Here is a 26,060-nt window from a genome sequence, read left to right as displayed (position 1 = left end):
TTGATTTTTTGTGTGATTATTTAAAAAAATAAAGAGACTTACTTTTCAAGCATGCTTCTGCGTCTCCACGCTTTCGTCATCAATCGGATCACATTTGAGACAGAGATCGTCAATCCGATTAGCCTAGGGAAATTTTCTATACTTACGTTGAGTACCATTGTTCAATCCAATCCGAGATCCGATTATCGATAGTTATCGTAAACACCCTTTATTACGGAAAATAGCGTAGTTAGTTACAGTATTACCAACTTTATTATTAAAAGAGAGGTTTTTGACCTCAGTGAAGTTAGCCGGGCAACTTTAACGTATCGAACTTTAATTAATTGCATTCGTTTGGTGGTCGTTTGGTGGTCTTTGGTAGTCTAGTCCGATCGTTTGGTGGTTAGTCGTTTTCCTGTAAAATAAAGAAGTAATTTTCGGTGTGAAGTTAGCCGGACAATTTTTATTTTTCAACCGATTTAACTCAAACAGGGCTTATTCGACGCGGAATCGTTTGGTGGTCACGAATATCGCGATGAAAACGTTTGGTGGTCAATCGTTTTCCCGGAAAATAGAAAAAACCGTACGCTCACGCCATGGGTTGCATGAAAACGTGACCTAAGCTGTGTAATTTAGTGGATAAATATTATTTTTCAACCGATTTAACTCAAACAGGACTTATTCGACGCGGAATCATTTGGTGGTCAACTGTTTTGTTGAAAAATATATGTACAAAATCCATATGCCCACTTTTTTGTTCATAAACAATTCGTTTCATAACGAACGATTTCAAAAATAGATACCCAGGACGCCATGTGAATCAGCCAGTAAGTTATTGCTCCGGCCGTCACGATATATTTCATCATCAACTCGTGTGCAATTATGCGTGCTTGCCATACAAAATTTTGGCAAGCACGCATAATTGCACACGAGTTGATGATGAAATATATCGTGACGGCCGGAGCAATAACTTACTGGCTGATTCACATTGCGTCCTGGATACCTATTTTTGAAATCGTTCGTTATGAAACGAATTGTTTATGAACAAAAAAGTGGGCATATGGGTTTTGTACATATATTTTTCAACAAAACAGTTGACCACCAAACAATTCCGCGTCGAATGAGCCCTGTTTGAGTTAAATCGGAAAAATAATATTTATCCACCAAATTACACAGCTTAGGTCACGTTTTCATGCAACCCATGGCGTGAGCGTACGGTTTTTTCTATTTTCCGGGAAAACGATTGACCACCAAACGTTTTCATCGCGATATTCGTGACCACCAAACGATTCCGCGTCGAATAAGCCCTGTTTGAGTTAAATCGGTTGAAAAATAAAAATTGTCCGGCTAACTTCACACCGAAAATTACTTCTTTATTTTACAGGAAAACGACTAACCACCAAACGATCGGACTAGACTACCAAAGACCACCAAACGAATGCAATTAATTAAAGTTCGATACCATGGTGGAAGGATAACATGGTGTGTGCAGTTTGCGCGTGTCTCTCTCTAAAAATTTGCCCTCTTCGTCTATCGGTGGGTTATAGTTAATAAGACAGCCAACTGTGAAAAGAAAAATTATTTAGCGTCAACCTGTTGGTATGCTGAGTCATCTATCCTTGTTTCATGCACTTATTCAAGTATCTGCTTCTCTTTCTATCGGGAACAGTTATGCACGTGAAGTGTTACACTAATTTTTGACCGAAGATTCGGTTCATTCGGTTAGTTTCCTCCATTTCCTTTTCATCGTAAGAACACGTGTGAAAGAAATAGGAAACAGCGTAAGAGTGTGCAAGAAATTGACAAGCCTTTAATATGTTGTAATACAGATAAAAATGTGGGACACGTATTTTTATATGTATAACAACGGGCCCATATGATTGTTAAGAGGATAAAACACACTCTTGAAATAAATTGATTTTTTAATTTCTGAAATAATACTGTCGAAATGGTAAAAAATATAAAAAAAAGTTTTAAATAAAAGTTTTATATATTTCTATGTATTTTATAACACTTTGTTTAGATTTTTTTTAATGTTATTTTTCTCGAAATTCTCCTTCTCTTCTAAATTTCTGAAAAATTTAAAATTTACTTTATATCAAAACTTATAGCATATTTAACAACAAATTCAAACATGTATGGTGAAGTTATAGTTCGAAGACACATTTTTCAGAAATAAACTAAAAATATCTATATTGCTATACACGCGCCCCATCCATATCTGCTTTATGGCGTCTATTGTTAATATATATATAATTTTTTAATAACTACAAGACTTTTCGTATTATTATATTTTTATACGTTTTTTAGGTTTAATTTTATTGTTTTTTATTATTTATTTATTTATTTATTTACTTATTTAATTTTTACCTATTTACTTTTTATTGCTAAAAATCTATACAATAATGAGGACGCTCAGAATTTAATTGAACAAAAATAACTGTATTTGCTTGTTTTATTATTAAGTCTTTCCAATTTAATATTTAATTTTGATATAACAACAAACTTGTTCAATTGTAAAATATTAAAAAATATCACTTACATGCAAATCACACCTTCCTTCTGACGTATGTAAATCGAGCTATGGAAATATACATACAAGGATAGAAAGAGAAACTAACATGTGTGAAACAAAGAAGGTAGATCCAGCATACCAACAGGCTGACACTAAATAATTTTACTTTTCACAGTTGGCTGTCTTATCAACTGTAATCCTTGCAGAGCAAAAGTGGGCGTGGTTTAGCCAAACTGCACACACCATGCTATCCCTTCCACCATGTTCGATACGTTGAAGTTGCCCGGCTAACTTCACTGAGGTATATTTTTGATCAAAGGCCTAGTTTACACCGAGCACTTAATACGCGTACTAACTAGTAATTTTCTATTAAATTATCTTAATTTCGGCAATAAATTTAAAAAATAGTATATTAAGTTGGTACAATATGAATCAAGATAATTAAATATATGTATTATGTATACACGCATTGTCGACAGTAAGATAAATTAATAGAAAGTTACGAGTTAGTACGCGTATCAAGTGCTCGGTGTAAACTAGGCCATACTATGAGAAATGAAAGCTCTGTACTTAACATGGGAAACAAAAAAGCACTGCCATCTGGTAGTGAAGTGGGAAATTAAATGGATTGGAGAAGGGGGGTCAAGGGAGAAAAGAGAATAGAAGAAGCTTATTTATGCAGACAATAACCATTAACTTATGCCAGAACCGGTAAAGTTCATTATTAGGATTTCAATGCTTCTGTTTACCGAGGTCTCAATAAACAGTAGCCTTGAAATTCTAGTATTGAACTTTACCAGATCCTGCATAAGTTTTAGGCCCGGTTTCACAACTTTCAGATTAACCCGAGTTTAGCTGAACGTCCGTCAAAATTGACGCCGGCGTTAAACCTGTATGGCGTTCCACAACTCATTTTTAACCGTAGGTTACGTAACCCTATACCCTATTTACTGAAACTCAGAATATATGCTTCTTTCTCCTTAAACGTAATTTGTGATTGGTTAGTTAAAATTTTGAAAAAAAAAGGGAAAAGCCGATGTAGCCCATTTTACAATAGCCGTAACATAAAGCCATAAAGTTCTAAGGTATATATTATAGTTGAGAGCTTATTTGTGACCGCATACACGTTCGGACGTTTTCGCCCGTTACTGATATATTTTTCTTGTGACTGTCGATTATATCTCAATCGGTCTGCCAGAATGATCACTGTCTTTCTGTATTTTATTATTGCATTTATTTTTGCATCATAGTCAAATCGTTCATTTCCTGTTCATCGTTTCCTGTTCATTTATAGTTACTGGGTATCACTCAAAAGGATAAGAAGAAGAATTGTTGTAAGAGCTCGTAAACGGCTGAAGAACTTTTACTTTTGTTCAATAAAAGTTATATAATAAAATAATTGTGATGTCCTGTAAAAAAGAATTGTCCGTGAAGGATAATATGAATAAAAAGCAGCTACCGAATTTTTCAAGAGATGAAAAAATTACATTAGTTGAAATTATTGAAAGCAAAAAATGATATATGATATATCATATTTACTCAAAAGTAAATATGATTACGAGATGTGCGAAACTTTCACAGCAATTTCATTGGTGCCAGGGTTGTAAACCTCGGTTAAATTGGTTAAATGCCCAAAATCGGGGGTTCATCTTTAACCGAGGCAAGTGAACCTTAACGAAGGTTTAAGGTGGTTGTGGAACGTCACAAATGCGCTAAACTGAGTTCAGCGAGTTAAACTTCGGTTAACTCGAGCTAACTGTGAAACCGGGCCTATACGTTATTGCCTGCATAAACCATCCGTAAAGGGCCTCGCACATGAAATACATAACATAACATAAGCACAACATAAGACCGATAGACCAATGAGTATCCAGCATAAAGTCGCCATATTGATTTACATAAGATTCCCGATACTGCTCTTTCTGTTATGTTTTCATCGCGAACTTCCACCCAACTATATCCACAAGCATAAGCTATAAGCATATAAATTATAACCATGTAGGAGTCAATTCAGACGAGTTTACATATTTATAAAATAAAGAAATGAACCAATCATATATCTAAAATAAGAAAAGTTAACTATATTATAAATCAACATATATATATACTTTTATAAAAAATAGAAAAGAGACTGATAAATCTTTAATCAAATGATTATATCAAATTGACATATATATTCCGTGGATTTGTAATATTATATTTATGCCAATCTCGACATATCTACAGTAAGTGAAATTGTGGAAAGCTGAGGAAGTAAATAAAGCACTGTCATGTTTACAATTGCCATATTATACAGACGTCATCGACATCGTCTCGCCAAAAACATAAGAAAGATAGTGTTATCGTCCAATTAATACATTGGAATTTTATCAGGAAATTTTGATTTTTCTTTTCAGAATTTGAAACGAAAATTCAGACATGTTTTTAAATATACACGAATAATTAAATTGTAAATTTTATTGAAACTGGATGAGATCATCTTTAAGCGTGTCTAATTGGCAGTATATGCTCCAGGCAGCATTTATTTATTACACTCAGGTAATTGTATGGCGTTCAATTCTAATTGATGTATTTACATATTGCGATTTTCGCCATAAAGCACGCGTGCTTTCAAAATCTATTCCCCTTCCCAAAAATCCTTCTCGCAATTAATTGGATCGAGGCCCCGCTGTCATTTTTCAAAAACCTACTAGTAATATCCCCATAAAATTGAGTACCAGTTCGGCAAAAATTTATATATACTGGTCGTTTCCGAAATTGATAAAAATAAAAATTAAAAACTTAATTCAAAATTAAAAAAAAATTTTGGCGCAATTTCAAGAAAAATTGGTCAATTAATATTTATTATTTCTCAATTTTGTATTTCAAATAATTTCAAGAAAATCGGTAACAAACTATACGCATCATAACACTCCCATACCCCTTACTTGTAAAAATTTGGTCATTAAAGAATAGAAAAAGTTCGCGGTCAGACTGACAGACAGGCAGAAAGTTATAATTTACTTATATAAATAGATAGATAGATAGATAATAATAAAGTGCTTTTTTCAAATAGGTTTCTTGGCAGATCGATAAGTGACTGTCAATAAAATTAGCATATCGCGACGGATCAACTTGCTCATTCCATAGTTAAACATGCGAAATATTTCAAACGTATAAAAAAAGTCGTGGAACGAAAATTTGAGAGAAAGGAAAAGTCGATATCCACTTCAGCGATGTGGGGCAGAGCCGATGCACACTCTCACTCACACAGTACCTTGCACTGACTCGCTGTCTCGAAAAATGATGGCGGCTCTGCGGCGACCTTCGCTTCCCTCCAACATCCGCGGACCTTGGTGCAAGTACTGAATAAATCACCAACGTGAGTGAGTGGAAAAATATAAGCGCGGGCTTTTGGCAACCGTGGAATTTTCCAAACACAATTGGTGTAATGGATGGAAAGCACATCCAGATACAAGCACCACCAAAATCTGGGAGCTTATATTTTAATTATAAGAAAACTTTTAGCTTAGTACTCATGGCTATATGTGATCATAAGTATAAGTTCACTGTAGTTGACGTAGGTGCTTTTGGCAGTGATTGTGATGCTGGTGTTCTATCCAAATCAGTATTTGGAAAAGTATTATATAATCGCACACTTAATATATCGCATGAAACAAGGAAATTACCTGGATGTGATATAGAATTGCCCTATTTTGTCGTTGATGATGAGGCTTTTCAGTTGCATAAAAATGTTATGCGTCCCTATTCTGGTCGATACTTGAGCGATAACAAAAGTATATTTAATTATCGTTTATCACGTGCAAGACGTACAATCGAAAATGCTTTTGGTATTCTAGTATCAAGATGGCGAATACTTCGTCGCCCAATTTGTGCTCATCCATCAACTGTTGATCGATATGTTTTAGCATGCGTAAATTTACACAATTTTTTAATGACTGAAAACGCCAAAAAATCATCATGCGAACAAACATACTGCCCAACAAACTTTGTCGATCATGATAATGATATGGGAACAGTAATACCAGGAAGATGGAGAGATGAAAACAAAGGAATAGAACGTCTAAGGCCTTGCAGTGCACATAGGGCAACTCGCGAAGCATACGAGCAAAGAGACATTTTAACTGAATATTTGCTATAATCCGTAGGTGAAGTTACATGGCAATATGAACGGATACATGTGGAATCTACGTATCATACGTTATACGAATAAATATTGTATCCAGTACTATTTTTACTTTTTTACTGTATCAAAAGTACAAAAATATACATATCTATGTGCTGAATTACATATATAATTAATGTAAAACAAGTGGCAACAATGCATATAACTTAATATCACTTTTACTTTGGTTTTGATTATAATGAAATGTAAAAATTTTAATACATTTGAACAAAATAATATTTGTTATCATAGAACACGTTAATACGTCTTAAAGTTATAAATAAAAGTTTATTTTCAAGCAAACAAAAATTTTATGCTTAACAATGCATATAACTTAATCACTTTTACTTTGGTTTTGATTATAATGAAATGTAAAAATTTTAATACATTTGAACAAAATAATATTTGTTATCATAGAACACGTTAATACGTCTTAAAGTTATAAATAAAAGTTTATTTTCAAGCAAACAAAAATTTTATGCTTATTTTATTTGTAATAGAAAATAAAATTAAAAAGAAAATAAACTAAAAAAACTTCAAATAAACAAAACGTTTAATATAAGTCTTTTAGTGCACAGCAACTTATAAAGCATAAAAACAACAAATTAAATATTATCCGCAGACAAAATTATATAGTAACTAAAACAAAAAAACAAAAAATTATCAGTCTTATATGCTTTTGTCCATGCAATGAAACTTAACATTTTGACTTAAAATGTTTACTTGCACTTAAAATATTCAATTGCTCTAAGATTGCTGTATATTTGTATGCAATTATGCAAACCCTACTGCAGTTGTACAACAAGAACCGTCTCGACATGAAATAGGTTTGTTCTCTGTAGCTGAACTGGTTATACTAGTTCAGAGTTTATCTTTTTTACTCCACATTGGAAAGAAAAAGATAAACTCAACTAGTGCAGCCACTTTAGCTACAGAGAGCAAACCTAATGTGATTTTAACATAACTGTTATAAGATGTAATAAAAAATTATCTTTAAAACTCATATAAAATCTTCATAATCTTTCCTTTCAATGGTGCCTTCCGTGGTTCTTCTATTTTACGTAATTGAAATGCAATTGTGCTACTAAAAACATCATCTTCATCCATTTTTTGTTTACCTGAGAAATGTTGAGACATAACAGATGATAAATTCATAAACGATTTGTCAACTTCGTCCGCTTCTTGCATAATTGTACATTTTGCTTTGTTTTTTTTATTTCCTGGCATAAATTTTATGCATGGTTGCATTGATGACAAAATTGCTTTATTTTCTGGCGTAGATTTTATGCATGATTGTATTAATGACGAATTTTCATTAATACTTGGCGATAAAGATGGGGTTGAAGATAGAGATGGAGATGAAGGTACAGATGATGAAGACGACAGTATTGATAATGGTGATGAAGATTTTAATACCTCAGATGGAGCAGAAATGCTGAAAAGATTATAATTATTTATTAGTTTATGTAAAAAGATTATGACTAAACCAGTAAATATTTTACCATTATTTGCAACCTACAAACAAAAGAATTAAAGCTTTGTTAAATTATTACTAAATGAGTTGTACTCACCTATTAATAGTTTCAACTGGCTTACTCTTTTGTAAAATACATTTGGTTTTGGGTATATTAGAAATAAAATGTGTTCCTCGTGGTGTAATGTTTGTATAAGTTCTAAAAATTAATTATACAATTAATTATATAAAACAATTATATTACAAAATTAGTTATATATAAAAATAAAAAAGCATATAATCTAATTTATCTTATAGAAAGGTAATAGAACTTACTTCCTGCTTTTAACAAAAGAATCCAAAAATTTCATGTTGTTATATAATAAGAACGTCTTGTAGATGCTCCACTGCCACTTCGGGTTTCTAGTTCTCTTCTTTTCTTTTCGCGAGAAAATTTTTCTCTAAGTCTTTGGCATCTATTTTGACAATCCGTAACTGTAATTAACAATAAAAAAGATATTAATAAAAGCAAAGTAAAAAAAGTAAAGAGAAAAATATGTAGTTGATGACTTATGAAATATAAAATTTATAATTTATAAAAATAATAAAAAATTAATTGGTAACTTTAAATATTCAGAAATTTCCATCCATGTACGTTCCTTCTTCTTTGCGTTTTTAAAATCTGTTGCACTTTTATCATAAAGAAAGAGAAAGTTTTTAACGAGATCTATTAGAACAACATCAGCATCTTCTTCACAATATTCGTATGTACAATCCTGCTCATTCATGTTTTCTTTGTCACTGGATAATTCACAATCCATCTTGAGAGTATTTTCAACAGATAAAATAACTACAAAATAAATATTTTTTATTTGATACGATCGTAATACGAAGATTTGTCAAGCGCCGTCCTATAACATAATCTTACTTACATAAATATATCAACAATATGAAATTTTTCTGCATATGCACATGTTCTGCTTATATGTTGTGCAGCAATTTTGTAGTTTTTATATTAAGCACGTGATTGGTTAACCTTATTATGCATATGCTTATGCGGCTACATAGGTGGTAAAAATTTTTCGACAATGTGCGTACGCTATTTTTACGTCCTATGCAGCAATATGGCGTTCTTCATATTAAACGCGTGATTGGTCCATTTTTTATGCATATGCTTATGGGCTTATGCAAGTTTGTGTGGATATAGCTTAACGTCATCAAACACTATTCGTATCATTCTGCAAACAGCTGTGGTCACAATCGAGTGAGCAGATGCTCACTCTTACCAACTTACATCAAGGCGTTTTCTGATTGGTCATTTTAACTCCCACTTTCAAGTGGGTCCCACTTTTTCCGTGTTACCGGAAACCGCTATATTAGTTTCACCCCCGTGTGTAAACTTAGGGCAAAGAAGTAAGAATATCAGAGGGTTAATCATAAAACTTTTTCTCTAGGGCGGAAACGTGAAAAATGAAAATCTTTATCATTGAAGTTAATGGAGAAATTTTTCACTTTTCACGTTTCCGCCTTAGGGAAAAAGTTTCATGATCAACCCCCAGGAAGGAGGTTTTCTAGTAACTAGTAACACTCCGTGAAACGGAAATAGCCCTCCTAAAATGGCTGCTAAATCGTTAAGCGCCATTATTTGAACCTCTATTCTCGTGACCTCTACACGAGATTTATATGTAGTAATATTGAAATTTTTAAGTATACAAAACATGAAATTTTTAAGTTGTACATATACATATATATAATTTTTAAGTTATACAAACATATATATATATATATATATATATGTTTGTATAACTTAAAAATTTTATGTTATATGTACATTACACAAATAATCAATTAATTTTAGAAAACAATGTATATTCTGTAAAAATAGCATGTATTGTAGAGATGTACATTGATGCTACATACATCATAACTGAAAGTTATATGAATCATAAGAATATTGTTAAATAACTAAAATAGAAATGTGCGTTATTAAATTACTTCAATTATTTATATTAAGAAAGTAACATTTGACACATTTGTAATTTCAAACGCAGAACTGTTAATTTGATAAATATATACTTACTATGTGTCAATGAGTCATTAACGGATGGTTGTAAATTATTTTTATTACTTTCAACATGTTCAGCGTTTATCTATAAAATACAAGTTTTATAAATAAATTTATAATCAAATTATCAATTTGTAATACATATTAATAGATATACATATTTGAATTGATTAATGTGAATTCATGGAATAGCAGGATATGGAATAGGAGTTGTTTTTAATCTGACTATACATGATGTTCTATCAAAATGATTTTCTTCAAAATGTTGTGAACAAATTATTGAGTTTGATGTTGGTGCCCATTCAAGTTTGTCAACAAAATTAATCCATAAATTTCTTCTTTCCGAATCTTTTGAAAATTTGCAAATTATTTAATACTTTTTCTTGACTTTTGATAAGTTTAAATCATATATGTATATAAAGTAAAATTAAAAAAATGAACTTAATGTTAATATTTATTTATTTGAACAATGCAACTATTCCTTGATATAAAAATGTGTAAAGATAATTTTAAAAAAGCTTATTTATAATATAATAGTAAAAAACTATCTCTATAAACATTTTAATATGTATAATAGAATATGCAAAAAAAAAGTAAATAATAAAAAGCATAGGGCAACGCTAGTATTATATTGTGAATAAACACAGAGTATAATGTTAAACGGTCAAATTAACGAGCCAAATTGATTTAATTCAATCAATTTGACTCGTTAATTTGACCGTTTAAGAATAAGTAATACTTATGAAACGTAACATTTTCAGTTTTTTTTTTGTACAGCCACACACACAACAACTCACCATTTGTAATAATAATTTTGATAATTTTTAAAATTATGACTGAACTTTGGAGTATAAGCTATATAAATGAAGTTATGAACGACTATTGCAAAGGCAATCGACAATCTAGAAACGAAAAATCCCAATATTTATTAAAGTTACTAGAAGGCTTCTTCTGGGGGTCGATTATGAAACTTTTTCTCTAGGGCGGAAACGTGAAAAGTGAAAATCTTTACCATTGAAGTTAATGGAGAAATTTTTCACTTTTCACGTTGGGGTGCGCACGATTGGACACCGCACGATTGGACACCACCACTCACAGCGGCTGATTCCTAGAGTTTTTCCGTTGGTTTGGTTAGATAAGTTAAGATGATTGGTTGGTGTCCAATCGTGCTGTGTCCAAAAGAGTGTCACCCTTTCACGTTTCCGCCCTAGGAAAAAAATTTCATGATCGACCCCCTGTTTCAAGCGTAACCATGGAATTCTCGCCAAATGCTCCTTCCTGATCTTCTTATTTCTTTGTTTTTGATAGAACTTTCGGAATGAATACGGGCCTATGACCCATGATTCACAACTATAAGAAATTAATATTGGCAACAATGAATTGAAACTAGTAACTTGTACAGAAAAATGGGACGGGATGCATTTTTCTGTTCGAGGTTTCTATTCAAGATTTTTATCCGAGTTGCTTGTGTGCACTATTCGAGTTTTAGTAATTTTTTCTCGGATCGAGAACTCAGACCAATTTCTAGCATCGTGCATGATGTAAAAAACAAAGTGAAACAACGCGTATCGTCGGCGGCTCGATGCGCGGTAAGAGGCGTGGCTCGATGTGATGAGCCAATGAAATTTGGGTCCAAATATATCCGCGCAATTTAAATACGAAACAATCATATGTAGTCACACATACTTAAAATGTAGATGTTGTTAAAAAAAATAAATGTAAAAATGTAAAAATACTTGAAATTTATCATCTTTAACACAAATCACTGTTGCAATAAACACTGTTGTTATAAACATGAAATACAACAATTTAGTCATACACATAAGCTCATTCTTATAACTTTCCAAATTTCTTCTAATTCAAGTTTACAAAATTTGAAATAACAATTATCACAATTTTCATTAATGTAAAAAGTCTCAACCTTACCTTCACGCTCTTCTTTTTTTAAGTAGCTTTGAATTTCTTTGATTCACCGATTATCTCCGATTCACGTATAAATGCAAGTATAAATACGTCCCAGTACCGGAGCCGTAGCTATATTAAATCTCAAAATTTGGACCCAGTTCTGATTGGTCTAGAGTAGAGTCCCTAGAAGTAGAGAGTCTGGACATCTGCCCCTAAAATGTCGGTGATGAATATGTCAGTGTATGTACGTGAGCTTTATGTGTGTGTATGTTTATCATTGTGTGCACTTGAACGTGTTGTATGCTGTTATCGTATTGGCTAAAGAAGATTAAATAGGGATCCGTATTGGTGCTGCCATTTTAGGTACACAATCACGTGCATCCAATCTCTACTTCTAGGGACTCTAGTTTAGAGTATGGTCTACTGCGCATCTGGTTACTTGTTTCACCTTTCTTCTTACATCATGGCATCGTGTACACCCAAGGACTTTGATTCTGTCCATGGGAAAATTTTCCAAATTGAAAAATCACCATCCTTCTACATACTCGCAGTTCATGATTATCGTAACGACCAATAAGCTCTAATTGTTACATTAATCATGCAAGTATGTAGAAAGATAGCGACTTCTCAGTTTGGAAAATTTCCCCATGGATAGAATTAAAAGGCCTGTTCGTGTTGCTGCCCTTTTTGAATTAATTTCTTTGTCGTCTCTCTCTTTCTTACGATCGAAGATATATTTATCTCATCTCGAGTGCAAAAATTTTTAGAGATTTCAAGCAACTCGAACAAACCTAAAGTCCTTGGGTGTACAGTCGTATGCTAAAAGGTTGCAACACATTTTTTTCGATGGTTTTTGGAATATAAACTTGCTCATCGAACGGCGAACTTAATTGGTTTTTACCTGTGGATCAAACCAATTACGTTTGCCGATTGATGAACAAGTCTACATTCCAAAAACCATCAAAGAAAATGTGTTACAACCTTTTAGCTCATGACTGTACACAAGGCTTAACGCATGAGTAATATTAGAGGTTATTTTTTATTTTTAATCAAGTCACGCAATGGTGAAAAATTTACATGAAAAGATGCACATTTATTCATGAAAATGGGTCAAAAAATTATACACGTAAAAAATTTCACTTTTTGGGAATTTACAAAAGAAATAACATTTTTGTAATGGATACATAAAACTATAATATATGTACATCTTTTTAAATTAAATCATGCGCAAATCAGTGCATTATTAAATATGTACCATGCAAAAAGTAATATTTGATTTTCACTTTTCACATTAACATTTTTACCTAAAATTGTAACGTGAATAGTTAAAAATGAAAATGTTTCATGATCGCTATCCTGACGTCACACTTTGACAATTCTGATTGGTTGTATGCGCGTAAGCATACTCTTGTTTTTTTACCATGCAAGATACCATGTTTTGGAACACACTCATCTAGTGAACAACACAAACCCAGTCACAATCAGCTGATACAACCGAAAACCCACAGCCAGAGCAAAACACGTGGAAAAGTAAGACAAAGCTCAAGAATAATAAAAAAGGAAGATGGAACAGGAGCCGCCATATGGAAAAGATTTGTATGTACAGCTGTGCGAACGTGAAGATGAAATTCACAAAGAATTGAACCGCAGGAAAACGTGGAAGCGGGTGATTCAAGCGAAGCGCAAGAGAATCAAGGCGCTTGAAACATTTGTGAATCAAACGTCGCCCATCAATGAAGAAGATGAAGCAGACGAGCAAATTTTAGCAGAGAAAGAGAGATGGAAAGAAAAGTACAACACCATCAAAAATTATTACGAGGATGAAGATAAATACCCACTCGTTGACAAGTTTATCATTAAGGATGAGGAAGAACAGCCACATTATGAGATTAGTGTTTCAATTAATGTTAAGGATATAAGAAAAAACAAAGACAGCAAACCACGTGAATGTATTTTAAACTATAAAATAAGAAAACAAACAGCGATAAGGACTTATGGCTTGGATAAAGAATTCACCGAAGGAGCAGAACCACAACTGACAACAGGGGAGATAAATAGAAATGTAACACAGCAATCAATACCCACAGTTTCCACAAGCCACACCGCAGTTGTGACAAATATAAGAGCTACAGAAATGACAGCCACAACTACACCACTCACAACAGTGATGACCACAACAAAAGTAAAGAAGAATCAAAAATGAAAGAAGATCGGCATCAATCGAGAGTCACTTCATTAAAGAAAAAGGAGAATGGAAAACTAGGAAAACGCTCAAGGTAATAAAATTGGAAATTAAATTCGAAATAGCAAAAATAAAACAAAAAAATAGTCAGGGCAAGTTTATGAGTAAAAAGTTAAAAATTACAAGCCAAGAAAAAAGTAGAACAAAAATATAAGATAGTAAGCAAGAAATTACCAAACGACCAGACCCACAAACAAAGAAAAATTACTTTCAAATGCAAATTTAAAAATAATTTAGCGGGAAAATTGCAACCTCAGCTGGTGGTGACTTTGCGTAGATGCACCACCACATTACCACAAGGAGACCTCCCCGCCCCGTAGTAAAGCCTTCGCAAAGCATGGCAAGCCTCGAAAGTACATTCCAAAAGGAAATCGAGACATCAATAGACGCAGAACTGAATGACAGCGACGAGCCAAGCTTTGAGGAAGTGCAAATGACAGAGCTGGAGAAAATTGTCGACGAGCAAGCTTCTGGTAACCTTGAGCAGCCAATGCAGCCACAAATAAAAAAAACGGCAATAATATACAGGACAAAGGGGAATCAAACGACAATTGAACCACAAAAAATCAAGTGAAAGAAACAATCCCAGCGGAGTAAATAAATTAAAATTAATTAAATAATATATCTATTCAGTTACTATTACAAATTTAACTATCAGTTAAAAATAGGCCTCAAAGTAATAAAATAAATTACAGTATAGTTTAGACCATGAGTAATAATAAGTTAAGTTTATAATGATTTTATAGTATTATTATAACAATTTAATCTTGACTATAAGTCACTACAGAATAAGTTCAATTATCCAAATTTGAAGTTAAGTTTCAGTTATTAAATAAGTAACCCACAAAGTTATTTTATAACTTTACATTTTGTTTATAGATTCCGTACATAGTACAAATATAGCGAGTTATGTTAATTATTTTAATGCTCTAAGGCAGTCATAAAGCCACTGAGAATTAATAAATTACGATTAAAGTAAAATAAAAAGCGACAATAACGTTTATATCCATTATAAACTGTTTTCAAATTTCGCGCGGATTCGTAAGTATAGAAAGTCAAGACGTGTAATAGGTATAATAATACCATGGTAATTATTCGGTGAAATTACCTGGCAATCGTTATTAAATCAAGTAAAGACACAAATTATTACGCAATTATTACGCAATTCAAAATAAAGCGAGACATTGTTGAATAATCAGACATTCGTTCGGTCACAATCCGGTTTCAACCAGAAAATTTACTATTTGCAAAAGAAGTACTAATGTTTTAGTTAACTGGAATCAATGAAAGGTGAAAAATACCCGTAGCGTAATTTTTGGTGGCCGGGTTAATAGCAGATAAACGCGCAAAAATTACAAGAAAAATAATAGATTTTACCAGCACTTTAGATGTATGTATTATTACGATGACTTTCGATGGATTATCTGTAAATATTTCAATGTTCAATAGGTTAAATGCTGATGTATTTAATGGTAAAGCGTACTTTCCACATCTATCTGGCGGTGATAATGTTTATATATTTTTTGATGTTGCACATATGTTGAAACCGAGGGGGAATTCACAACCCAAAATTTTGTACACCAATGCCGATTTTTGGCATTGTTGTAAAACACTGCCGACATTTTTGTATACTGCCGACAATGCTTATTTTTAGTCAATGCCTACAATGCCGTCAATCCTATATTAAAATTAAGGCAATGCCATGCAATTATGAACACTACCGCGTGCCCATTATCATACGCCAATGCCTGCACAAGAATTCTAAAGCTTTCCCGAAGTATTCTACACAATTATACAAAAAACTTCCAAAAATTTTATTTACGAACTGTATCTATACATTTTAATATAATTGCACATTATTATGTGCTGTCTTATGCATATAACTTCAAACAATGGAACACTAAAAATAATAATAAAAATAATCAAAATAATGACCTTGATATTGTATTTGTTTGTAATCAAAATAAATTTTAAACATTCTTCTTTAAAAATTCTATACATTTTACTGTAATTGCACATTATTATGTGATGTCTTATGCATAGGTATACCTAACTTCAAACAATAGAATACTAAAAATAACAATGTCTGTTAAGTTAGCACCCCCACCACAAAAAATCGAAACGCCACTTATGCCAAAATTAAGTGCTTTTTATGTGCTAATTATGTACCCTATTTGAAATTTTTGTGCTCGAGCGGTTTAGCAGGAAAATGAGATTGAAGGTGGGGGTGCCAGCTTAACGTTAAGCCAGCACCAACTCATATAAATAATTAATAAAATAAAAAAATAAATACACTAGAATTAAGTGCTTTTTATGTGCTTTCCAACGATATATAAATAAATGTTCGTACTCAATCTCTTCGACCAGAAAATCGTCCCGAAAGTACGAATACACATTAACGGTACAAGAGTAAAGTACCAGAAAGAAAGCAATTCTGAAACTGATTATAGGCTTAAAATATTCTCCTATTTATGTGCTTTCGAAATATGCAAGACCAGATTTTTGTGCTCAACCACGTGATCGAAAAACCGACCCTGAAGTGAGCACCCCACCGTTCAGGTACAAGAGTAAACTACCAGAAAGAAAGCAATTATGAAATTGATTATAGGCTTAAAATATTCTTTTATTTATGTACTTTCGGAATATGCAAGAAAAAAATTTTGTGCTCAACCCCATGATCGAAAAACCGACTCTGAAGTGAGCTCACCACTCCCCAACCACTGACGACAATGCCGTCAATAATATAGGTCACTGCTTACTTTTTTCGGCAGTCCACTGCCGAAATTTTGTACACCAATGCCGGCTGTGAATTTCCCCTCGGTTGAAACTTATAAGAAATGTATTAAGATCAAAATCAAGATTATATGACGATCAGGATTGTGTTATCAATTTTAAGTATATTAAGAATTTAGTAGAATTACAAGAATCTGGAGGCTATCATTTACGTAATAAATTAAATCAGAAATATGTAAAATGATTCAGAAACTAAATGAACGTTAAATTTACAGCACAAACTTTAAGCAAAAGCTGCGCTGCAGCTTTAAAACAACTTTAGGATGATGGACATCCTGATTTTGTTGGTTGTATGTACAAAATTTAGCAACAGCTAAATTTGTAGTTAAATTTTGTAGAATGGTAAACAATACTTTTGATTGAACTCGAGAAATCTATTTGCAAATGGTTTTAAAAAGCCGTTAATGAAAAGTACAGCGTTTCACTATTTTGAATTCTATCATGAGGCAATACGTTATTTTTTCAAAATTTGTTTAGAAATTAATGGTAAACTTATTATAGAATTAAAACAAAGATTGGCTTATTTATTTTATAATCAAAAAAATTTTAAATTAATATATCACTCTTTCGTAGAGACAGGGTATGTGGAATGTATTTTAGCATATAAATTATCCCAAGATCATATAGAAACTTTTTTCTCATGTATTCAACCAATGGGTGCATTTAATAATGACCCAAGTTGTACACATTTACGAGCAGCGTATAAACGATTATTACACCATAATGAGGTTAAATCTTCTGCTGAAGCTAATTGTATACCAATTGAAAACATCTTAATTTTAACGGTTTTACTTGGCAAAAAAGATATCCGATTTAATTACGAACAATGGCCACGACAGTAATGAATACAACGATGATAAAGAAATTAATTCTATAATTGTAGACAATTTATCAATGTCAGTAATAGATAAATCATTCAGTCACGCTGTTTTTTATATTTTAGGATTTGTAGAAAAAAAAAATATTACAAAAGTTAAAATGCTTGATATGTCACAATCTTTTAAACGAATGTGAAGAAGCTACTTCAACTTTTATTAAACGTGTGAATTTTGAATCCTTAAGATACATCTACAAGTAGATTTGTATGCCATAACTTCAATAACTGAATTCTCAACATATACAAATTAGAAGATAAATTAAAATGTAAAAATATAAATGTGCGGATTGTAAATGATGTCTTAAGAAACTCAAATGTACGACTGCTTTTTACAAATTTCGAGGAACACGTTTTAAATACAGATATATTAGAAAACCATGAGTACGCATTAATAAAATTATTCATGTCGAAATATTTATGAGTAAAATTAAAATATGAGGATAAAATATTTTCTCTGAAAAAACACGATAATTTTGTCAGATATATTTATACAAAAACCATTATTTTAAAAGATAATAGATAATATAAATAAATATATTTTACAAATTTTTACAACTTTGTACTTATTTCTTCTTACTTTTTTATCACTATTTTTCATTTATACTTAAGGATTTTATTTCTATTTTATTTCTATTGTTTTGTAACTAGAAAATTTCTACGAATATTGAATTGTTATATATATTTTTCCTATAAAGACACTCTCTTATTTTTTTGAAATTATAAGTATAACACTTTATTAGTACTGATAAAAACAACTTTTTTAGATAATTTAAACAGGTAAAAAATTATAATTGCTTCTGTATGCAATCAGTTAAATACAAATTTTACATATTACTACTAATATTTTATATATTAGTTTTAATATTATTTTGTTTTCTACGTTTGTGATTTTTAAAATTGTTTTAATTATCTTCTTGATTTTAAGATTTATTTTATTAGTTTATTTTTATTTACTGTATGAAAAAGTTAATTATTATTATATTTAAATATTTCAAAAATTTAAGAAAAAAATTGCTATATTATCTGATAGAAGACAGTTTCGAATTTGTATTTGTTTTTACAGTTTTATTTGTAGCTATTGTGTAAGAAATAGACTTTAAAGACAATGTATGATAGTGTCAGCAATCTTCCTCTAACTTTGATACGTTTGAATTTTCACTTTTTAGCTATCGGGGCAGGGCTTATATCTTGATATATCGAATTAATGTTGGTCCAATTTTTTATGGGAAAAGTGGGGATGACTAGTAGTCCATACTTACATAGTCAAAGGTTCTAACAAATTAGTCGCGCATGGTGTATGTACATTTTAAAAATTTGCATAAATGTAGATTTGCATAAGAGCAGGACGAAAAACTAGTGGACGCGTTAAAGAAACTATCAAAACATAAACCAAAATTAATAAATATAATAACAATAATAATAATAATAATAAATTATGATATCAGCTCATTGTTAACAGCTATATGTAGTTTTGTATTTATTGTTCTTAGATGTCTGATGTACAATCGATATAATCGATTATTTTCCCGAATAATCCCGATTTTTAAACATTGATATTTTTAGTAACCGACTACTTTCGCATCGATGATTTTTCTGAACATCGCTTATTCCTACTGCCTTCTTCTTTTACCGATGCGCAGTGATGTACGCGAGCCACGCAGGAGCGTACCCTCAATTTGGAAATACCCGACAGCGGGAACGAGTCAGACGGGCGTGGTATCACTTCAACCAAGCCTATAAGTTTCTGCGAGAGATAGGCCACACCCTTCGAGAACTGGAACTCGGAACTAGCACCTCAATAATTTTCTCTTTCTCTTTCTCTTGAGGAACTTAAAGTTCCTCTGGATTTCCAGATCTGTTTCACTTGCATATTCAATCTCCTCACAAGTTATATATTATAGATTAGTCCCGGACACCCCTCACTCATCAGTGCCCACTCCGTCATACTCCTTGAAACGCTTTGATTTTCCAAGCCCATGTAGGCTCCTTTTCCCCAAGGACTCTACAACTATCGTTGAGTTTCTGAGGGAAGCTTACTTTTCTCCCTCTCCTTCTCCCCCCTGGATCTCTTCCCTTACGGTCTCCTGATCTAAAGGAAGAAGATCCTCCGCCTAGTTTCTACTACACACCTGGTTTCCACCAGTTATTGCAGTTTCTGCTCACGAAGTTCCCTCTATTTTCTGGGTCCCTCCTCGAAGAAACCAACCTATGCTATCTATATATATGGCTTCAATCCGGAGAAGCTTTGCTCCGTACTTCCCCGTCTTTCCTCCAGCGCCATAATTTTTGTATGTTTTTTCCACATATCCCAATTATTACCTTGACCCTTAATCAATATTTTTTAAATTCTTTCCTTTAAATTCCGCCACAATAAATTAAATATTCGACTAAAAAACCCCCTTTAGTTTCTTTTCGATCTATCGCTCCCTTCCACTTATACACAAGTACACATACACGCACCGCACACGCACACACACACCCCAGTATATTTAAGCAATTATAGACTATCCGAATATAACATTGTAATAATTTTAGAAACAATAATCATTCTGAGTATATTTGTAAATCAAAGACATGAATAACATAATGAAATAATGTATGGTAATCATTGTGATATAAATGGAATAATTGTTAAATAAATGCTGTTTGTCTTCTTTCTAAATTTAAAATTTATAATAAACCGATCTTTTTAATGTAACTAGTGTTTGTGGACTATGATTATTTCTGATCTATCTTACATTTCGTGTTCTAAAGATAAAGCACTTGGTTCGATTCCGAGTCACAGTGATTAAGTTTGTTGACTTTAAAAAGGACCAACAACCGTACTGTGCCCGAAGAGAGTCAAAGTGCCTTTTGGTATACTGACCGAGACCTTGGGTTAAACAGTTCGTTTGACTCGTGGCACGCAGCAACTCGTGTTTACGAGGTAAGCACCCAGTCAGAATGGTAACATTTATTTACATATTTGCAGACTATAATTTTTATGCATGATTTCGTTACGATATAATTTTAGATAATTTAACTTTCCCGATAGAACAATATTTATTAAACTAATGTAATTTAATAAATATTGTCATATAAGGAAAACTAAATTAACTAAAATTATGTAAAGTACGTATTTATTGTGAATATATAAAATATGATTTTATGCTTTGTACTGTTATATTTTACATAAATATTATGCAGCAGCATCATCTTACTTGCGCGCACCATACATAAGTATATATTATATTAATTACTATTAGTATTATATCAATTTTCCATAATGATGTAAGAACTCTATTCAATTACGTTTGCTCTTTTCGCTTAAAGATTTTATAAAATAATACGCAATAGGTTTTTATTGATCCAAGTTTTATTGATCTATACAAGCAATGTTTGTCGGTAGATAATCTAGATAATCATCTATTGAACATCTTAAAAATAAAAGTAATTAAATAATTAAAAAATAAAAGTGAATAAATGCCGAGAACGGATGATAGATGAAAAGAATATACATTCTTTTAATAACTTAATTTTTAATAAATTATCTGTTCTCTAATAAGTAAATCTTATTGAAGTATTTACTTCAATTTTTTAGTTTTTAAAATTTTTTATTTTAAAAATGTTCAATTATAATTTTTCATTTCTTAAACATTGTCAAATATATATATATAGAAATGATATTAACAAATTCATTAAGTCGGCACTTACTGTGTGTCAGTTTTACCATTAATATGTACTATACCAGTTTTGAAACCCAAAAATATATATTAGTATTCCTGACCTTCCTCTCCATATACATATCTTGATTATAAATTACCATTTTAAAAATTTTGAATTTTCTGTATAAAATTTATACCAAAATTTTAAAAAAATTCTAAGAAATTTCCTAAAATTGTTATAAAATATAAGTTTTGAAAAATTCTGAGTGAAAATTTTATCAGGGGGGTTAATCAGTTTTTTTAAATTGTTCGTATAAAAAAAATTTTTAAATAATTTTCTATCGTAGACGTAATTTCTTGTTTTCAGTATTATAAACGTAATTAAAAGGAAAAAAACTGAAAGAAAAATTAAAAAGAAGTTAAAACATAAAGAACAGAAAGATTATATTTTGGAAAAAGTTCACCAATTATTGCAACCAAAATGCAGACTTCACTGCAGTATTTCGAACAATAGTAGCAATTGGTCAGTTTCAATAGAGTCTGAAGAAGAAAACTTGCCTAATGAATTAATAAATTTAAATGTTTACCCTCAAGGTGAAGTTGAGATTTAAAATGATATAGTTTTTGAAAAATGTAATGGCATAAGTTCTGATAAAAATATAGATGAAGATAAAAACAGAAATAAAAATGAAAATATATATGATGACAGTATAGATGAAAGTGATAATACATATGATAATGATAATACGAATGAAAGTGACAATATTGATGAAAATGAACATATAAGTGAAGATGAAAATAGTGATGAAAGTAAAAATGAAAATGTTAATATGGTTTTCAAAACTAATGAGCAAAAGGAAAATTATGTGCTATCAGCTTAATGAGTAAAATTATTACGAATTATTACAAAAAAATTAGTTTTTAAAATAATATTGTCACAATTTTTGGTTCAAAACATTCAAACTAAAAAATTTTGTTTCTTTAAATTGTCATTGTTGTGTTAAGTGAGCAAAAGAATAGAATCATTTCTTTACAAATATTGTAATTATTTGAGAAAATTGTAAAATTATTGCACAGTACTAGTTTTTCTAATTTTTTTAGTTTGCAATTTATTAACGAAAATGACGAATGCGATGAGGAAAATGATACTTTATTTGAAGTTGGTCTTACTAAATGGCTAGGAGAAAACTCAAACAATAAAGTTACAAAAATTTCTTGGCTTCCTAGATTTGAGCAAGGTATTGCAGTTAAAAAAGAATTAGATGCACATCTTTCATGGCTCATTTATAATGTTGTTGTTTTAAAATTTTATGGTATGTTGCTTCTTATTATGTTTCTTTTTTCATTTGTATGGCTATTTTTTTTTTAATTCTGTATTGTTTAGATACACTTTTGGATGCACGACAAGCACGGAATAGATCTATTATATATATCTTCTACTTATGAAACTGAATATGAATTTGGTCGTGGCAAACGTAAAAAAATTAAGCGCCATTTGTCAAGTGATGAATCTTTTTCGACAAATGTGACAAAAAAGAAAAGCTGTAAGAAATTTAAACCTACTCCAAGTTTTGATTAAGGATATTAAAACAATGAAACTATTACATTTAAAAAAAGCAATAAGACAATTTTAACATCTCATAAAAATATCAAATCTAAAAAGGATTTTCTACTTACAAAAATATATGGAGCAAAGAAGAAAACTTTACCTATGAACGAACAAAAAACTGCAGCTGTCATGGAGACAGCAAGACAAAAACAAAAATGTTTGGAAGACAATGTTAGTGAACTGAAATTAGTTTCTATATTTCACATGTATATAAATTATAATTTAATAAATAAAAGTTTAAATGTTAAAATTTTTTAGAGAGAAATATAGTATTTCATGCTGCAGAGGAAAATATTGATTCTTATTCCCGCAAAGATTTTTCAATGAAAATTCAGAAAATAATGTCATTAGAAAATAATGTTTCTGAAAAGACAAGTGCAAAGTTGAGTCTAGAGACACTAAGTACATCAAGGGATTATTATTATTCGTATCAAAAGGACACATTTCATGAGATATCATCATTTCCAATGCGCAATGTATGCCCATCGGAATTACGTGAAACAAGTCCAATTAGTTCTCATATAACAGCATCAATTGATTTTACACCTTGCTCATCTCATCCATCAGGTAAAATAATTCTATTTTCTCTATATTTTTTATTCCTTTAAATCGTTATAGTAACAATTTTCATTGGATATTAAGTTTTTATTGTATTACAGACAGTGCATTATCACATGTGTCTGAAGTGACTTTTGAAACAAAAACTTTTAAAAAGATGTATATGCTATATCAAGAAATTAGTAGTAAATTGGATGTGCTGATCATGAATCAATGCAGATTACATCGACATTTTCTTCCAAATGAAAGAAGAATAGTAAGACCAACAGATCTTCCGGCACTACCATTAACAACAGAAGAAGAATTGGAAAAGTTGAAAAATATTTATCGGAAGATGATAACACAGGAGCAACTGTAAATATTTAATTCTCTATTATTATATATTTATTTTTTATTTCTTTCATTTCTTTTAGAATATTTATACTTCTACAGATTTATTACATGAGTCAAATAATTGGACCTAAGGATAATACTAAGGAAGCAACGTATAAAGTACTGAAGAAACTTATTTCGAATACACTGGCATCGGAATTTACTTTGAAAGGTGGTACCGAAAATGTTTTGAAAAGCTGACGTTGTATTAATTGTTCAAGGTAAAATCTAGTTATTGCAACATTTAAGAAAATATGCAAAATAATATTAATATAAATAAATATATATAATATAAAGATAATGTATATAAATATATACAAAGTATAAAAATAAATTAATGAAACATTTTTTTCTAAAACGTTTTGTTTTTGAAATATAAATTTATAACTGATTTATATACTTTGAGTTTTTCTAAAAGCAATCTAAATATAAATATTATTTTTGTATTTTTATAAGTGCCATTTTGGATGAAAGACCAAAAACAGAAGTCGAAGAAATTGCTGTAGCAACTTCGTCATGGCTAAAGCAAGCCCTTTGGTGTCACCAATATGATGGCAGTATGGGAAGAAGGACAAAGAAATAAAGAGAAAAAATATTTGCTTTTTATTTTGTTACATAATATCTTTTAAATTTATTGAATTTAAAAGAAACATATATATATATATATATTAAATAAGACAAAGCGAATTTAAAAGAAACATATATATATATATATATTAAAATAAAGAGCAAACGCGCCGAGTAAATAATGAAATCGCATCTTAAAATTGAAACAGTTTTTCTCACGGGTATTTTTAAATTGACAAAGATGCGAAGTGATTTCTTTTGATATTGTATACACAGTGGATAATCTGTATTTCTCGTTTGAATGTTCGTGGACTAATAGAAATAAGATAAACAACGACCGGGATATTTTTACGATAAGGAGAAATGGTGCTTATATCTCATGTTGATTTGCGACACAGTACGTACTTGTCATTGCACTTGAAACATTTCACCATTATCACACATTTGCATTAGCTTCATTACAATTTATATAAATATTCTAATTTTGTTTGTGTTATAAATATTAAAAATTTAAAAAACATTAATATTTTATGTTTTCAAAGTGTTTTCAAAATATTTGCATGGGAAGTAATCCTTTAATTATTATTCCGTTTATTTTTAATTAATCTATTTAAAAGTTAAAAGTGATACGCATATGTCACAAAGTAAACAATTTGCTAGACAAAATTGTAATTTCTATCAGCGAGAAATTTTTTTTGAAAATTTTATATCTAAGAGGGAAAATAAATAAATAATGTGTGAGTAAGTTGTGAATGTTAAAGTTAATGATTATTTTTATTTATAATGATTATTTTGTCCTTACACATTTTTATTTCTTTATTTTCAATTTATTATTTATTTATCAAAAGAATCATTAACCTTAGAAGTTAATTCTCAAATTGTGATATGCTTTAAGTGCAGTGCGTTTTAGAAAACCAATTTTTACTTAAAAGCTGTTTATTCAATGTTTTTAATTTTTAATGTAAAAGTTCAGTTTTGCTTTGCTTTTTAAAAAAATCAGAAGAAGAAAAGTGAGATTTATTATTAAGATTAAATGTAAGCTTAAGTTTAATTGTAACTACCTCACATGAATCTATTACATTTTTTCCATCAAATAATTTTTATTATCACTTCTTGCATTGAGAGAATATGTTACCAAACTTATACGAAAAAATCTAAAAATTTCTGTGGTGTACTATTAATTTCTTATAGAAAGAAAATCATTAAAAAATATAAAAGCTTTAAAAACTGCTAAAATGAAAAATTGCGACTCTTATTTACATATTATCCCAGCAAACACAATAATATAATATATACATATTATATACATAACAGTA

The 26,060-nt window shown here is 30.6% G+C and overlaps 2 protein-coding genes across 4 annotated transcripts in view; one reads left to right on the top strand and one right to left on the bottom strand.

The window, feature by feature from the left end:
- The window catches only part of LOC105201917, a 33,199-nt gene extending 8,453 nt beyond the window's left edge, over positions 1 to 24,746 (top strand). The window contains exons 2-7 of one of the 3 annotated variants that reach the window (XR_005574742.1): positions 19,635 to 20,920; positions 22,740 to 23,418; positions 23,506 to 23,814; positions 23,907 to 24,159; positions 24,238 to 24,398; positions 24,634 to 24,746. Coding sequence is in view for 1 of the 3 variants with exons in the window: in XM_026141160.2 (XP_025996945.1) it covers positions 13,647 to 14,285 (639 nt within the window). In the remaining 2 variants the exon portion in view is untranslated. Of the gene's footprint in view, positions 1 to 12,959; positions 14,359 to 19,634; positions 20,921 to 22,739; positions 23,419 to 23,505; positions 23,815 to 23,906; positions 24,160 to 24,237; positions 24,399 to 24,633 lie in introns of those variants that run through there. The other 2 variants (XR_005574743.1, XM_026141160.2) reach the window with 2 other exon arrangements.
- LOC120357724 lies at positions 7,021 to 8,603 on the bottom strand. The gene is made up of 3 exons (XM_039449039.1): positions 8,449 to 8,603; positions 8,231 to 8,332; positions 7,021 to 8,094 (listed from the first exon to the last, which is right to left on the bottom strand). The coding sequence occupies exons 1-3, from the start codon at positions 8,481 to 8,483 to the stop codon at positions 7,653 to 7,655; spliced, it is 579 nt and encodes a 192-aa protein (XP_039304973.1). The 5' UTR covers positions 8,484 to 8,603; the 3' UTR covers positions 7,021 to 7,652.
- Positions 24,747 to 26,060: the final 1,314 nt, after the last annotated feature.

Source organism: Solenopsis invicta, chromosome 5 (genome assembly GCF_016802725.1).
Source record: "Solenopsis invicta isolate M01_SB chromosome 5, UNIL_Sinv_3.0, whole genome shotgun sequence".
NCBI lineage: Eukaryota > Metazoa > Arthropoda > Insecta > Hymenoptera > Formicidae > Solenopsis > Solenopsis invicta.
Note: the sequence above shows the minus strand (reverse complement) of the source record. Positions and strands in the feature narration are given on the sequence as shown.

Coding starts and splice junctions, on each gene's coding strand:
- LOC120357724 (XM_039449039.1), bottom strand. CDS start 8,483: ATGAAATTTTTGGATTCTTTTGTTAAAAGCAGGAA. Junction 8,333..8,448: donor TCTTTTGTTAAAAGCAGGAA/GTAAGTTCTATT, acceptor ATTAATTTTTAG/AACTTATACAAACATTACAC. Junction 8,095..8,230: donor CCAGTTGAAACTATTAATAG/GTGAGTACAACT, acceptor TAATCTTTTCAG/CATTTCTGCTCCATCTGAGG.